Here is a 17,500-nt window from a genome sequence, read left to right as displayed (position 1 = left end):
GGCCCATAACTTCAGCAGCAGCTCCATACACACTGGCATAGTGTGCACCTAGAAGCTTGATCACAAGAGACTCACATCTAGCATATAATGAGGGGGAAAAAGAGAAAACAGATGTTAGCAAGTAACTGAAAGTTCATTTAAAATTATAATGATCTAAAAATCATTTAAAACAAATAGCAGGAGGGTAAAGGCTAATGTGAAAGATGAGGAAGAGATCCTACTACATGGGTATGTAACTGAAGAGACAGTTGGAATGACAATTTGCCCCTTAACCCATTGGATTTGGATACTTCACTGCCAACATGTGGCCCAAAATATGGGCATTAACCCATTACTGCTGGGCTAAGCGTATAGCCGTCATAACAAACCACTTAACCCTTTGGTGACGGGTGTAGAAAACTAAAAAAAAAAAAAACTCTACGCTCTGGCGATCAATGGCAACGCAACCTAACCGCCTCAGAATGCTTTGGCGCGCCGCTGCGGCGCACAGCCGCACGCCACATTTCGAGCTTACGTGAGTAGAAACTCTGCCAGATGTGTGGCTTGTAGGTCAGGCGCAAATTTGTGTATAGTGATAAGACTCCATGCCTCCCCTTTGCATTACTTTCTCTTGTTTGGCATAAGCATCTTTAGTTTTTTTTTGCCATTTTCCAATGTCATTTATATTTGTCATCTAATTTGATTTATGCAGACAGTATGAGACTGTTTTCCTTGCACAGACTCAGTGCAATAATAACAATAAGTAACATTGCAATAAGCAATTATTTTACCTTTTCTTCTCAGCTTCCGAATCAACTGTGTAAGGAGGAAGTCCATTGGCCAAGATGATTCCCAGGAGCTGTAAGCCAGCCTCAACTTCCCTCTCAGCCCCATCTTTAACTTCCATCAGGGAATAAATAACCGTGTATGGTACTGTCAGCAGACTCTTCCAACACTCAACCACAGACCTGAGGAAGGAGAATGTGCAAAGTAGTTTTTGATAAGCAATTCATTTCATCAAGCACATCAGTATTTCTGCCAAAGTAACTACAAACTTTGAAAAAGAAAGAAAGAAAGAAAGAAAGAAAAATAAAAAAAGAAAGAAAAATAAAAACAAAAACAAAATTAAAAATAAAAATAAAAGAAAAAAGAAAGAAACAAACAATTTTAGGCACATCAAAAGGATCCAATAAAATGTGGTTTCAAACAAAATTCAGATAGTAAAAACAAAATGGATAATCTGAATCTCCCCCTCTCCTACCTCAAAGAATATTCCTCATTATATATATACATATACAATTATATATATATATATATACATATGCAAAGTCTAAAATCACAAAACACAACATACCTTACAACATCAAGATTATACTTGAAAATATCTGCTCTAGTCTGCGGAGTGTTCATGCAAAGGTACCGCAAGACACGGCTAACGATATTCCTTCCCATTACAGTATCCTGTGGCACGGCTTTGGAACCCCACCCCATCACCATCACCATCTGTAAAACATGGAACTTTGCTTCTACACACACAATCAATCATTAAACAACATAAAACATCATAATAGATGTTTTTTTTCATTATCATTATCCTCCTCCTCCCATTCAACACTAAAAAATAAAGACTTAAAAGACTGAAAAAAAAAAATCAAATGAAGAAAAAAAAAAAAAAAGGAACAATAAAATAAAACAACAAGCATAAAACTTACAACATCACAGAAGAAATAATTAATCTTATCTCCTATGGTTCCGTCTACCAAGCACGTGAGGATGGTAGATACAAAATGGGCAGCATAAGGCTCAAAAATCCTTGCATTGTTCATCATGACACGGAGAAGGAAAAGTTTTACATTTCGGGGAGTATCAGAACCGTCAAGTTTCTGTTGTACTAGCGTCATCCACTGGGGTACATCTGTTGCCTTGGGCACGGTGTCCTGCAAGATTAGATCATCATAATACAAACATGTGCCTGAGGAAAGAAGAGCAGCCATATAAGAATGATATTCAGATTTAATTGTACTCCATGAAAAGAAGAAAAGGGAAACAGAAACAAAGAGAGGTAAAAAGAAAGCAGAGAAAAATAGAAAGAAAGAGGATGAAGTGAAGGGAAAAAATTCTTTATATAGAAGCAGCAATTCAGGTAATGATGTAAAGAGAAGGAAAGAAAGACCAAAAGGGAACAGTAAACAGAACAAAAGACACTAGACTTACCCCTTTATGTAAAACCATGATCTCTGCATCCACCATGTGGTTTATGACAGCTGTCAAGTTTGCCATGACTTCATGGCCATTATAATCACTTTGGTCCATGTGCACAGGCAGGAGAACACCTCCCATTTCATTTGCACCAGCCACTCTAGCAGAAGTTGTAAAGGTATTAAGTCTTAATGACTGGCAAACAGAATGAATAAACTAGCAATAAGCAATAATTTTCATTATACAGCAACATTAACCCAATGCTGACAGGCATGGCATGTACGTAAATGCCATGTCCATTGTGAGTTTACTTTATTAAGTGTTTTTACACACAGATGGCTACATGTGTACTAAATCACTAATGAGCCAATTACAAGTACTACCTGTCTCACCTGTTTACCCTTTTCCTTGATTTACCAAAATATTTTGTTACCTTATTTTGCTATTTCTAACATTGCTAACATTAAAATAATTATAATGTTAAAAAATATGTTTTTCCCGCCAATTCAAGGAAAGGTAAAATTAGGTAAGGTCACAAGGTCTACTAATTAACTCCTTTATGGCTAAGCACTAACAGAGTCATCTATGTGCAGAGACATTTCAAAAAACATAAAAAAATAGCACAGTATTTTCTCCATTATATATTAATTTTCCCTGGCAGCACTGGGTTGATGCTAGTGTTTCTATCCATAAAACAAGTCTTCATACAATAAAAATTATTCTTACCTTTCCGAAGACTTTTCTGTCTGAGACATTGCCAGGACGACAGAGTTGTTGAAGTCAAACTGGCTCATATCTTCTCGTAAACTGCTGTCAGACAAGTAGTGTGATGCCATGTACTGTACTGTCCCTGCAGCTGCAACCCCTTCTTCACGGGCAGCCTCCCTCAATTTCTGTCTTACTGCAACGAATCTCTTTTTGCTTGTTGGCTTGAAGTTTATCTCAACATCAAATTCCAAGTTCTTACTGCAGTCGACCAAACATTCCCATATTACTTCTCCCTTTGTGGGATTTGCAGAAAACAAAAAATTTGTATAAAACCTCAGATCATTCTGGACACATGCCAGAACTGCAATAATAGCATTGTATGCTGCACAAGCACACAATCTTCTTAGTTCACTATGCGTTTGGTCATGACGGAGTTCACCCTTGGAGATCTTGGCAGCATAACGAAAAATTTCCTTTGTTAGCTCCTTTCCTGATTGGTCACCAGGACGAAAAGCTGCATTAATCTCTGAACCAGGGGCAAATAGCTTCTCACGTGGCAACTTGGAATACATAATCTGAAACAAATCATAGATTATAACATACTATATACATTCTCCAATATCAAGGTAACTGTACGAATTATAAATTCTATATTATTTCCATATGACAAACATAAATCAAAAACTCTTTGTACAGTTTTAACAGCATTCATTCAAGATCTTTGCAATCTAGAAATCAGGCTCAGTTAGTGATGAAATTTTGACACATGATTCTGAAACCCATCATCTATAAAAAAAAATCATTACAGAGGCTAAATGAGATAAATACTGTTACATAAACTTTAAACCTTCAAAGTCTCTTCTCATATTTCTTTCCTTTTGGGAAAAGTCAGTCATATTTTTTCATGTCTGAAGATGAGAGAGAACTCATAATATTCTGGGGCTCGATTCACTAATGCACTTATGATGGTAAAATCACAAGTAACTACATTTACCATCATAAACAGACAGCGGTGGTATTCATTAACAACTTGCCATTGGAGCTACCATGGTAAATATTATCAGTGGTCGGAGCACTGGTAAGTCTGCTGGTAACTTCAGGAAAAATATCGTCACCATGTGCTATCTCGTCCAAAAATAAATATTTAAGCAATGTTTTGGGTTTGTTTATATTAGTGATGTGATTACTATAATGGAAAACACATGCCAAGAAAAAAAACTTACTGATACAAAAACTGGTAACAGCAATATTAACTTGGTATAACAACTTCTGTGTCTGTTGGCAATTAGCAAAGGACAAACTCCCAAACCCCACAGGCAAGAAGGAGTTTGACGATAGATGGGGATGAATGAAAATTGTCTCTAAACCAGATCTTTGTTTGACAATGATGAGACATAAATAAATAAGTAAAACACTGTTTGCACGGTTTCTTTAATTTACTGTACATTAACCCAGTGCCACCAGGTGGGAAAGCTACAGGTACACAAAAAGATAAATCCATAACAAGTGAATCACCAACCTGCAAAATCATGAAGCTTCCAACTTTAGTCACCAGAGTTTTGTGCTGTTCGTCTGATCGTCCTTGTACTGGGGCTGACATACCAGCCATGATAGCACTAATAACACTTAGTAAGAAATTCTGAGTTGGAACTGCTTCAGCTTGCTGGAGGAGTGGAGTTAAAACAAGATCCATTATGTTGTATCTGTCAGAAAGAAACATTCATGTATTAAAGACTTAAAAACAAAAATCTCATATCAGTTTGTATAGTCTAAATGCAATCTCTCCCCAAATCTCTTCTCATTGACAACACTACTGATCTATACTTTGGTAAACCTTCTTGGCAAACCATGGCCATCCTCACCCCAGATCAAATGAATAAGTGAGAAAAGCAGTTATTTCCAAGGACTTATGCTACAACATAAAATTTAAACTAAACCTAAGGAACGCCTTACCACTTTTGCTGAAAACAGAACTAAAGTTTAAATGCTAAGCTCACATTCACCAAGGATGTAATGCAAGGATTCAACTTACCTTAGATTTTGCTTAACACACATAGGGTCATTATACATATCGTAAATATGTTTCAGAGTTTCCTGTTGTTTAAGTAATGGCAGTTTTTTCATAAATTTCTCCAAGGACTCGTGCACTGACTCTTCATATCGGTGTTTATCTTCTCGACAGAAAAGGCTGAAAACAAAATCCTTGTTATAGTGCTTCTTTTCATAAAAATACAATCAATGGTATATGTCCAATTAATGACACTGACACTGCTAGCCAATATGAATTTTTCTTAAGCATATACATCTAGTATTTCAGAATGATTGATGTATATTCAAAATAAAAATAAAAACAAAAGCATTAATGATAATTTTACTGCAAAAACTTAAAACATTCTACAGTATAATACACTCTCTTTCAAATTAAACAACCTTACCACTTCAACTTCACATAAAAACTTACTTGATAACAAACCGGAGAAGTATATGAGAAAGTGACAATTCTAAAGCTGTTAAGATCTCACAGAGCGCTTGCTGATACTCGCGATCTCGGGCACCTCCTTGAGGAAATTCCGTTGAATGAAGAGGAAAGTGGTTCAGGCTCAGCATTTCCATGGCTTCACTAGAAAAATAATTAAATGGATACATTTATGAATTTCAAAATCTGTTAATTACAAAAATTTTCTTTTTCATATCAATGAATTCCCATCTATTGAAAATCTTCATGTACAATGAAAAGCAAGCACAAAATTAACAGACATAACAGTCAATTACAATTCACAATTACAAGATAATAACTTTCACTACTTTTGCTAAATATGTCAATGGAAGCCATCTATGATTTAAAAAAAGCTACCAATCTAGAAACAAGAGAAAAAATTAAGGTTTCTTACTTAATGAAGGAGAAACTTTACCTGACAGACTTTGCAATGTCCTCTCCCATTGTGAAGAAAAAGGGGAGCAGCTTCAGTACTTTTATCTTGGCCTGAAGTTCTACCTTTGCATCTGCTAGGATACCATTGTAAAATACAACAATATCAGACCTTGAATTTGTGCAATGGCCTTTTATTATGCCCTCACGATCAATCAGGAAGAGGGATGATAACAGACCAAGAACAGAATCTTGGTGTAGGCTCGTCTTGCCAGCCTGAGCTGCGAGTGTTGGCCAATGCTTCAGGAAACTTTGGACAACTTTGACTGAATACCTGTAAAGAATAAAGAGATAAATATGGCCAGCAAATGTAAATATTATACAAGGACACCACTTTGGAAGAAAATTAAACATTTAGCAAGCTCCTAGTATATAAGATACTTAGGAAATAAGATATGAGGAATTGCTATCTTCAGTTTCAGATATAGTGAATAATAATAATAATAATAATAATAATAATAATAATAATAATAGTACTACTACTACTACTACTACTAATAATAATAGTAATAATAGTAATAATAATAATAATAGTAATAATAGTAATAATAGTAATACTAATAATAATTATAACAATCATGATAATAATAATGATGATGATAATAATGATAATAATAATGACAATAACAATGACAATAATAATAACAGTAATAATGATAACAATAATGACAATAATAACAATAATAATTATAATAACAATAATAATAATAATAATAATAATAATAATAATTATAATAATAATAACGACAACAATGATAATAATAATGATGATGATAATAATAATAATAATAATAATAATAATAATAATAATAATAATAATAATAATAATAATAATAATAATAATAATAATAATAATGATAATAATAATAATAATAATAATAATAATGACAATAATAATGATAATGATAATAATAATAACAATGATAACAAAAATAATAATAACAAAGTACCTTTTCCTAATGTCAGCATTCCTAATGAGACAGGTGAGGAGAGCAGAGGCAAATCCCATGGCAGGCAGAAATCTTCCTTCACGAATCATTTCAACACACCGAGACAACGCATCATCAGGGAATTCAAGGAAGTGGGGAATCAGGTTTGGTCCGAGAACACTGAGAACGTGTGATCCCTTTTCTACCTCTTGCCCACTAGTTCCAGTGACAGTGTCATTGTTGGTGGCCCAGCTAAGAAGGTGATGCTTCACCTGAAGGGGGAGAGAGCCAATCTTGAAACAATATGACATTCTAAAAGGAAGTCTTGTATTCACAACTCCTGACGTATCAAAGAAAGAAGGAACAAAGAACTGATCAACTGTATGTGAATTGAGATACTCTTTATATTTTTGGCTAAACAGACTTAACCCAATGCCGCTGAGAAAAATGAACAAAAAATGGGGAAAATGCTGTGCTCCTTTTTTATATCTTTTGGGGGAAATGTCTCTGCACATAGATGGCTCTGCTAGTGCTTAGCCACAAAGGAGTCAATTGGTGGACCTTGTGACCTTACCTGATTTTTACTAGTGCTATGAATATCGATGGTGTTATTTTTATTATAAACATTATAATTACTATAATGTTATAAACATTAGTAACAGCAAAATAAGATAACGTAAAATATTTTAGTAAAGCAAAGAAAAGGGTAAACGGGCGAGACAGGTAGTACTCGTAATTAGCTCATTGATGCCTTAGTATAAGTGTAGCCATCTATGTGTAAAACCAAGTAAACAAGTAAACTCACAGTGAGCATGGCACGTACATACACACCATGCCTGTCAGCACTGGTTAAATGGACTCTGAGGACTATTTTACTATATTGGAGTTCATCCTTACCTTTAAACTTTAGCTCTATTCTATATGATAAGCTCTGCAACAAAATTTGCTTGTAGCTCACCTTTGGATCAAGTGTAATGGCCAATTGCATTACAGCAAATAAAAACTTCAGCAGACTTGGATGGGGAGATATACCGGACACCGTCAAATTCTGCTCCTTGAATATACTCCCACACAACCAGTCTACTAAATCCTTTGCTATTGAGTAACTGACCTGGAAGTGATGCATAGTCAATTTACAACAGAATAAAATTGAAGTGACAGGGTTTCTCTCATTAGCATAAATAGAAATGGAGAACTGTCTTAACACTTGTAGTACTTATTGACAAGGAATGTAATCAGAATTAAAAAATGATTCCAAATTCTACTTACCACATTGCATTTTGCAAGCCATCCACTTTTTTCCAAGACTCCTACACCCTCAATGACATGTCTGCTTCTGAGGCTGATGTGTGCAGTCTCGGATAATGACAATGGTAGCATTTTAATTATGTCATTCTCTGGCTTCTGTAATTGTTTTTCCAGGTAGTCAGAGTATTCCTTAACTACTTCAGAGGGTCCTCTACGGGCCATAATTCCTAGAATTTCCTCTAAACGTGATGGCAAATGTTTACTGACTTCAGTGTCTTTGATATTAAATCCAACACTAGCAGGGTCAAGAGTGCAGCTAGTCAAAAGACTATACATAGTTGGTGACCAGACTGAGTGCTGGCTTAGGAGAGAAGCAACCATGGGTCCCTCTTGTAGTACAACACTTACAAAGTCCAGTAACCTCACTATAACAGTACACTTGAGCTTAGCTGTGGCTTCTGTTTCATACGGTGTAGCAACTGCATTTTGAAAGGTGTCATGATTTTTCATATATTCACTGACAGTAAGGATGGCCATCTCATTTATGAAATATGTAGTAGCAGAGAAAAGTTGGATTTCTGAATGATTCAAAAGCTTTGATGCTGGCACTATTCCTTGGCCTATCAACCAGCAGTAGCCATCAAGTGAAGCTGACAATGCCTGGAAAGAAAGAAAAGTAGAATCTTCATTCTTACTCTATCAAAATACTGATTTCCTCATTCTGCTTCATTACCTATTAACATCAGAAACACTTCTATCAAAGTAAGATCTTTTAGCTGCCTATAGTTCCCTCTGTGTTTGTCATATGTGAGAATGTGACTCTTTATCTTAATATATCTCAGTTTCTTATTTCTGTAAGATATCTATAAGTTCTTTGGTGCAAAGAGAACATAATAATAGTGACTTTTCCTCCTTTCATTTCATGGAATCTAAATATGATATGCATCCTCTGATTCAACCTTTCATTTTAATGCCACCTGAGAAAAATATCCCCTTATTATATTAGCATTATCTCCTCAGTAAAACAAGAATAAAAAAAATTGTCCTCTAACTACTGTTAAGGAAAGGAAGCAAAAAGCTATAACACACCCAAATGAGGATTCAGAAAAATATGTAAATATTTTGGCTCTTTCCAAAATACTGCATAAAATGTCCAGACCAAATGATGTAAGACAAAGAAAAAAATAATTATCTGATGACACAAGCAAGAATCAAACTCCAATCTTACCTCCAAGAATATATTTATATCTTTAAGAGAACTGCCAATATGCTTAGAAGATGCTGTAGGGTTTTTCACATAACTAATGCCCATCTTGGCCTCACCCCCACCTTCCAATATGTCCACAATTTCACTTAATTTTGAAATTCCGACATACTTGTCAATGAAGTCCCGCACTGAAGCACAACCTGTGGCATATTTGGTAAAACTTAGTATTTTCACTAACATTCACCTAAAATTTTATCAAAATATAAACACATCAATAATTACACAATAATAGCAATAAATTTAATCCACTATACATCGTCTAATCACATATATGATAAAGATTACAAAGAATCTTCTGCAGACCTTTAACTTGGGGTGCTAAAGATGCTAAAAGTTCCATACAGGTATGCCTGACAAGTGCTTTGGGCCTGCCACACTGCTCAAATAACCACTTCAGCACATCCACCAAAGTGCCGTCACCGAAACCAGGAGGTAAACGTCTTTGCCCTGATTTCTGAAAAAAATATAATAGATGCAATTATGGTGGCAATTACCCTTACAATTGTCAATCAAATTTTTGGGGGGATTGGTAACAGCATAATTCTTGGAAGAGGAGGGGCAGAGAGATTGGCAATAGACAAGTAATATTATATAGTAAAAAATAACTATGCTGATAACTGTGATACCAACAATAATATAACTATATTACAAGTCAACAGTATCAACACTACAAGAAAGAATGGGAGAAAACTGAAGTAATAAAATCTTATAATCAAACATAAAAAAAAAAAAAAAGTGAAAAGCTATGAAATATGCCATATGACATATATCTTACCTTCTGGAAAAGATCACTCTTTACTCTGATGATCCTCTCAATGTGACTGATAGCGGACTTAGTTTGCTCATGAGTGCCCAGAGCTGGGTCATCTGCTTGAGCTAGGTCAAGGGAGGTCATCAGATGAGCTAGCAGATCGAGAGTCCAGATGTTAACTGCCTGGCCATCCTCGCGAATCTCTCGGTAAATGCTATTCCAGGCAAGAGCACCACCTGTAATTTGGCACAAATTGTAGCAATTTTCATGACCTTATGACTGACTAATAAAAGAAAAAGAAAAAGCAGGATTAATCAATCTAATTAATTTACAAATTAATTCATTTCCTGAACTAGAACAACTAATATCATAAACTATTATTATATACAACAACTATCATTACATGAGTCATACCAAATTACTTCATAAATTAAACATATTTGAAATGTATAACAACAGAATTACAAAAAACAAATTATCAACAAATAACAATATACAAACATATCAATACTTCAACATGAAGAAGTCGTCTGCATAATATTTACCTAGGCGTTTGAAGGCACTTGGGTGCTTACAGAATGAAAAAATTCTCTTGATAATGGATTTGATGTTTGAGGACACACTATTCTGCTGACGACATTGCTTGCGAGACCACTTTACAAACTCTGCCAAGCACTGGGCACTTACATCTCGAAGGGCAGGGTCATTGGCTGTCACAATGCCTTCCTAATTCAATGGAGATTTGAAAGGATAATCAGTAACAGTTACAGCTGCAAAGCCTAATTCTTCCTCTAGTACTACACTGATGTTGCTGCTTTTCAACAGAAAAAAATACCTTGTATGGTTTAATTCACCATCATTCTTTATATTGTTAAGTAGCACAAATTAAACTTATAAAGTTGATATTCCCTTTTCTGTTTAAATATCTAACACTCTACATATATTGTCAATAATACCTTGTAAGCCTATAAGATAATTCAATTACATAAAAATGTAATCTTGGCCAAGTTAGACGATTATGTAATTCCCAGCATACAAAAATTGATTCAAAACTTTTTTGTAATCTAGTTTATACTCACCATCAATGCTTCTAACAAGACCATTGTATCAACATTCTCAAAATTCCTGTTATTTGTAAACCAATGGATAGTCTGATAGCTGAGTGTGAGGAACAACTGCCGTGTGACATGGTCTGGGTCACAAGCTAGACGGAGCATTGCACTGAATATGTGCCGGTAAAGAGGTGCCATGGGTTCTTTCAACTGTGTTTCTTGACTCTTTTGTGCACCTTAAATGATAAATGAAAATATTAATATCAATATCACAATTCAGGGAGATGCAAAAATGCCTGATCAACTCAGAACTACATTTTTCCCATTTACATAAAATAGCATAAAACATACTGCTTACCTGTGCCAATCATCAATATGATGATAGAATGCAAAAGTTCTGAAGCAGCAACTTTAGTCTGTCTGTCACTAGAATTCACAGCCAGGTCCACCACATGTGGTAAAAGGTCATCTGGAAGCATGTAAACTTTATTTATTCCCCAAAAAATTCCAACCATTAAAACACAAAAGGTATTATCTTTGAAAAAAAAACCTGAATATATGTACCATACAACAAACAGATCTAACTTCATTACATTCCCATTTATTACTAAATAAAACTATACCTAAGTGTATGTCAATCTTAATATGCTCAAATGGTGTAGCAAATTTGACAAGTTTCTGTATATTCCATCTGACAGCAGCACTAGCAATGGTGTCTGGATCCTGCGGTATGGTGTGGAGACGGAGAAGGGGATCTAAACTCCCAATCAGACGGAGGATCATAAGCTGAATTTTCTGCATTGCAGTCTCTTCTACCTGAAATTGACATTGAAAGAAAATACATAAAAAAGGGAGACAGGACAAATGAGTAAGGGAGAGAGAGGGAGAAGGAAAGGATGAGGAAGAAATGGGGGGGGGGGGGGGGGGAAGGAGGGGGAAGGAGGAGGGAGAGAAAGACAAAGAGAAAGAGATAGAGAGAGATAGAGAGAGGGAGAGAGCAAGAGAGAGAGAGAGAGAGAGAGAGAGAGAGAGAGAGAGAGAGAGAGAGAGAGAGAGAGAGAGAGAGAGAGAGAGAGAGAGAGAGAGAGAGAGAGAGCAAAAGAGAGAGAGCAAAAGAGAGAGAGAGAGCAAAAGAGAGAGAGAGAGAGAGAGAGAGAGAGAGAGAGAGAGAGAGAGAGAGAGAGAGAGAGAGAGAGAGAGAGAGAGAGAGAGAGAGAGAAAGAGAGAAAGAGAGAAAGAGAGAGAAAGAGAGAAAAGAGAGAAAGAGAGAGAGAGAGGAGAGAGGGAGAGAGGGAGAGAGGGAGGGAGGGAGGGAGGGAGGGAGGGAGGGAGGGAGGGAGGGAGGGAGGGAGAGAGGGAGGGAGAGAGAGAGAGAGAGAGAGAGAGAGAGAGAGAGAGAGAGAGAGAGAGAGAGAGAGAGAGAGAGAGAGAGAGAGAGAGAGAGAGAGAGAGAGAGAGAGAGAGAGAGAGAGAGAGTGAGAGAGAGAGAGAGAGAGAGAGAGAGAGAGAGAGAGAGAGAGAGAGAGAGAGAGAGAGAGAGAGAGAGAGAGAGAGAGAGAGAGAGAGAGAGAGAGAGAGAGAGAGAGAGAGAGAGAGAGAGAGAGAGAGAGAGAAAACAAAGGTGAATAAAAACAATAATCTATAATAGTATTAACCGCAATAACATAAAAAATAATAATGTATAATGGTAAAATCAATATTAATATTACTGCAAGTAAACCTCCCAAAGGAATCAATAATAAAAAAAATAAAAAAATAAAACTGAGAATAGCAATTACAAAGATGATGCAGATTACAATAGAATGATAATGATGATGATGACGATGACGATGACGATGACGATGACGATGACGATGACGATGACGATGACGATGACGATGACGATGACGATGACGATGATGATAATAACTAAATGATTACAAAAATAATAAAATAACCAATATGGCAATCCACAAGTACTCCTGACCCTTTCCCTTATCCTACCTACCCTTTTACTCTCCTTTATCTTCTTCTGATCAACCTTCCGTCTCTGTCTTGCAAATGCCATCTTCACAGTGATGACACGGGTATGTACTTCTGCTTCACCTCCAGTCTCTGTAACATTTGAGTAAAATGCAATGCAAAATTAGAATAATTTTGTAGGTAGCTATAAGAAATTCCTAGAAAACTGCAAGCATAAATTATACAATAAGGATATAATTGAAGCTGAGAATATGTAAAGATTAAATTGTCTTTAAAACTAACATTAAAAATATTCTAAATGGCCATAAAAACTTGGTCAATGGAATAACATATGTCTTCACAAACTTCAATGAAATTTCAACCAAAAAAGTTAGTTTAGACTTATGTACAATACAAAGCTATCAGGAAAAACAATATTTCATTACTACATGTGAAGGAGAAGAAGAAGAGGAAGAAGAAGAAGAAGAAGAACAAGAAGAAGAAGAAGAAGAAGAGGAGAGCCTAATCTAGATCCAGAGACAGATTCAATTAATGAATTAAACTAACAAATATAGACTACACATTATACTTCTGGAATACTAAGATTGTGCTTACCCTGTGAGCGAAGATAAGGAAGGAGGAGTGGTAACACATGCGGCATGTGCTCACTAAGAATCTCCTGTGGTAATAACTTTGTCCAAAGTTGCAGAGCTAATATACACACCTCTGCTAAAGGTAAGTAACTCACACCAAGCTGAAGGGCCATCTGATGAGAGATGAATGAACGGGAAGCACAAAAAATTGTAAATGTCATACACAAAATATTATCTCACATTCCCAGACATTATCATCAGGAATATGAGAGAAGTAATATCTCAAAGAAAATATACTCATCAAAAGTATCATTATATTAATTACTGTCACCACATGCATTACCTGTAATGGACTGACAAGTTGTGGAAAGATCTCTTGCACAATGCACAAAGGAAGATGTAGAATAAGGGTAAGACAAGATGCCAGGAGCTGATCACGATACTGACGACAACGTTGAAGAAGTTCACGCACATAGCTCATTAGAAGGTGGATCGATGTTTCCACCTCTGGATCCTGATAGAATCATGCATTATCAATCACTGGTAAGCAATGGTAACGAGTGTAAGAAACATATGCAATGCTGTACTTTAGTTACTGTTCATTCATTCTAAATCTGATTTCTATTAGTCTTATTTTGCAAAATTGAAATAGTAACAGAAAACATTTGAAAACTCAGATCTTACTATGGTGCAACAATTTTCCTCATTATAGTGAACACTACAGATCTATATTTAGTTTCATCTTAAAGAGGCTGAAACTCACCTGTTTCCTTGTGAAAAACTGAGTTTGGCGAGAGCAAATAAGAATAGTGGTTGTTGCATTATAATGGGCTGACACAAGAGGCTGGAGTGAGGACTGAGTCACAAAAAACCATATCAGGCGTGGTATGTGGGGCTCTAACTGATCTTCACTCTGCAGTGGTAATACTTTTTCCAAGAGTGATACCACATTCATGTACACCTGTAAGAGTTATTTGATTGCATTTACAGATAGAATATTAATGTAATCATTATTAAAAGTAAAATTCATATATCATACACTGCCATCGATATTTTTATATATAATAAACTGCCACTTCTATCATGCTCATATTTAGTAACAATAAGAATCATTTAGTCTATCATTATACTAAGCAAAAATATTTATACTTTACAAATGCTGTATGAACTTAGGCACAATTGGACAATCTCCTAAAATTAATAAATACCCTGTTCAGTATCCAACTACTCACTTGGAAATCCTTTGGAACCTTTGCTTTCAATCCTGACACAGGATCTGAGGTTGCGGGATCTCCTTCATCACTCCCTGACGCTTCCACCTGCTGTTGGCAAGATTTATAAGGCTGTATAGAAGACCATGTGTTTTATGTTAATGTGTATAGAGAAGAATGGAAAATGGAAATGCATGAATGGAAAATGCAATTGAGGACAGGATTGAAGTGTTTTGTGAGCATGTGTGTGATGTTGAAAGAATGAAAGAAAAAGTTGTAACATGGATTTTCCAAAAAACAATTCAATAGTGCTATTTATATTTAATAGAAACAATGTACTGTAGCACAATTACATTACTAAACCATGCAAATTACAAATAAAGGTTTGTTCTCATGAATACCTTGTAATAAATCAACTGTTAAACTTACAACAGTCTATATACACAAAAACTAACCTGCTGTAGTTCGTTTTGTTTGTATGTAGTTAAGTCCAGCTTCTCGGATATCTCCAATATACAGCTAATAAACTCAGAATATATAAAGTTGCTCATTTCTGTCATAACTGTTGCTGGCATGCCTGTAAGAGATCAGAATACTAAAATTAATACTAAGTTAAATGTAGAGGTAATGATTTATACAAAGAACACCATTTGATCTTCCATTATCTACATAGAATAATTGTGTAAATAAAAAAATAAATAAATTAGTAAATAAATACAAAAATAAAATAAAACAAAACAAACTAAACAAATAAGATAACTTCCATACCTGGCACCTTGATATTGGCCACCTTCTCTGGCACCATCAGGGCCGTCCACAGAGGGATGTAGCTACTGAAGGTGACCACCTCATTCTTGAGGCCCTTCCAACCTTCACCTCCTGTAGCCTTACTTCTCCAGCTGCTACCCTGTTCCTCAGGCAAGGACTCCACCTCAGGGGCATGGGAGCAACTCAGAACTACGGCTTTGTATACTGCAGCATGGAGGAGGAAAATACTTGTGATGATCTATGATCTCAGGACTGCATGCTAAGTAAGATCAGCATGTGGATCATGTTAATCTTGCATTCATTTTTCACAACCAAGAATATCTCACAAAAAGTTTGCATATTCCTACCAAAGTCTCTATTGTACACAGATAATCATGCAAATAAGACTAACCAAAAGTGTGCAAAAATTCATGGAAGTATCCAGGCTTGTTGTAGACTGTGAAGAAGAGCCTAAAAAGGGCTCTGTATGCAAGGAATCTCTTGAAAGTGGACACCAATGGGAAATGCTCCACAAGGGCACTTGAAAGTTGCTGAACATTTTCCAAAATCCCACTGTTCACCTGAGAAGTAAATAAGTCATTAATATAGGAAATTGGAAGGAAACCCTCCTGTTTTGTATGCTATATCAGTAATTCAAACAAATATTCTGAGAATATAACACATGAAATTTTATATAAAAAATAACAATACTGCTACTACTACTAATAAAAACAACTTTGAATATAATAATAACAATAACAATAGTGCCTATCATTTTCATTGTGATAACAAAATCAAAACAATGATATTAATATCAGTCAATAATAATAATAATAATAGATCAAGTGTAGCTAAACTGAAACCTGCCTATTATAATTTCTGAAGCATGCCTTATCAAAATATACAGTACTTACTACATCCATGTTGCTGATGATAATTGCTAAGGATTCAATATAGCTTGGCAAATTGGTAAGTTTGTTCTCAAGCATATCACCAGACCTAAAAAAATAACAATATTACATAGAATCACCTAATCATGTCACATGTAACAGAATTCATTCTTTTAATCAAACATTTTATTTTATTAGACTTACAAAACTTACTGATAAAAAGCATGTTGACTTGCAGTCAAGACCTGATTGAACATTGTATGAACCTCAACAGGAGACAAAAGCTGCCGACAAGCACCCGACAACAAGCCATATCCCTTTACTGCCAGACTCAGCTTCGAGGTGCTCTCACTTGTCTCCAGCATCTTGTTGTACTCTTGGAGCAGGTACTTTTGTTCACAAGATGAAAGAAATGAGGGTCAGTTTACAGCACCCACTGAACTAATATAATCAATCACAACTTCATATCTAATAAAATAAAAACTACAGAGAATGGGAATCTGTCAAATGTTTGGTCACAACTTCACATATGTGAGAATTAAAAAAAAAAATAGAGTATATAAGTGTACACACATTGAAAATAACTCTAATGTGGTACAACCTATGTTCTGGTGAGTATTAGAAATTAAAAACAAATCTTTCACCTTGAACACTGGAACTCCTTTCTTGTCATCCTCCATTGCTTGGAGCTCCAGCATATTTGCAATGACAACTATAAATGTGTCCATTGCTGGTAAGGCAGCCTTATGATCATCCCTATTTCGTGAACCACACCATTTGACAAACCACTGAAACACCTGGGTGCAGTCTTCAAAGAGCTGAGTTGAAAACTTGGCTCCATGTGTATGAATCAGCTCCAGAGCAGCTGTGGAAAAAAGTCAAAACTTACATCAAAAATGCATTTTTATATTTCTTACAAAAGAGCCTAAAGACTGTGATCTTACTTTATTCAGGTATTATCATGGCAACTTGCTAAATCTTAAACCACTGGTCAAAGGTGTCTGTTTAATCTATGATAGCCCATAATGTTTTTTCCAACCACAGTTTAGGCCAAAG

The 17,500-nt window shown here is 35.6% G+C and overlaps 1 protein-coding gene across 2 annotated transcripts in view; it reads right to left on the bottom strand.

Annotated features, from left to right (window-relative positions):
* The window catches only part of LOC125047435 (DNA-dependent protein kinase catalytic subunit-like), a 35,713-nt gene that overhangs the window by 11,838 nt on the left and 6,375 nt on the right, over positions 1–17,500 (bottom strand). Inside the window, exons 6-36 of one of the 2 annotated variants that reach the window (XM_047645636.1) lie at positions 17,089–17,309; positions 16,658–16,833; positions 16,469–16,553; positions 15,967–16,135; positions 15,576–15,779; positions 15,263–15,384; positions 14,829–14,918; positions 14,360–14,557; positions 13,940–14,110; positions 13,619–13,769; positions 13,050–13,156; positions 11,686–11,878; positions 11,421–11,531; positions 11,090–11,298; positions 10,556–10,736; positions 10,035–10,246; positions 9,563–9,713; positions 9,221–9,399; positions 8,014–8,652; positions 7,703–7,855; positions 6,766–7,016; positions 5,799–6,089; positions 5,348–5,506; positions 4,919–5,074; positions 4,406–4,589; positions 2,905–3,461; positions 2,194–2,338; positions 1,692–1,916; positions 1,334–1,482; positions 771–947; positions 1–77 (exon numbers count right to left, since the gene is read on the bottom strand). The exon at positions 1–77 is cut by the window's left edge and continues 30 nt beyond it. In XM_047645636.1, coding sequence (XP_047501592.1) covers positions 1–77; positions 771–947; positions 1,334–1,482; positions 1,692–1,916; positions 2,194–2,338; positions 2,905–3,461; positions 4,406–4,589; positions 4,919–5,074; positions 5,348–5,506; positions 5,799–6,089; positions 6,766–7,016; positions 7,703–7,855; positions 8,014–8,652; positions 9,221–9,399; positions 9,563–9,713; positions 10,035–10,246; positions 10,556–10,736; positions 11,090–11,298; positions 11,421–11,531; positions 11,686–11,878; positions 13,050–13,156; positions 13,619–13,769; positions 13,940–14,110; positions 14,360–14,557; positions 14,829–14,918; positions 15,263–15,384; positions 15,576–15,779; positions 15,967–16,135; positions 16,469–16,553; positions 16,658–16,833; positions 17,089–17,309 — 6,093 coding nt within the window. The remainder of the gene's footprint in view (positions 78–770; positions 948–1,333; positions 1,483–1,691; positions 1,917–2,193; positions 2,339–2,904; positions 3,462–4,405; positions 4,590–4,918; positions 5,075–5,347; positions 5,507–5,798; positions 6,090–6,765; positions 7,017–7,702; positions 7,856–8,013; positions 8,653–9,220; positions 9,400–9,562; positions 9,714–10,034; positions 10,247–10,555; positions 10,737–11,089; positions 11,299–11,420; positions 11,532–11,685; positions 11,879–13,049; positions 13,157–13,618; positions 13,770–13,939; positions 14,111–14,359; positions 14,558–14,828; positions 14,919–15,262; positions 15,385–15,575; positions 15,780–15,966; positions 16,136–16,468; positions 16,554–16,657; positions 16,834–17,088; positions 17,310–17,500) is intronic. The other variant, XM_047645637.1, reaches the window with a different exon arrangement.

This window comes from Penaeus chinensis, chromosome 41 (assembly GCF_019202785.1).
Source record: "Penaeus chinensis breed Huanghai No. 1 chromosome 41, ASM1920278v2, whole genome shotgun sequence".
Lineage (NCBI taxonomy): Eukaryota > Metazoa > Arthropoda > Malacostraca > Decapoda > Penaeidae > Penaeus > Penaeus chinensis.
This window is presented reverse-complemented; position numbering and strand designations above follow the sequence as displayed.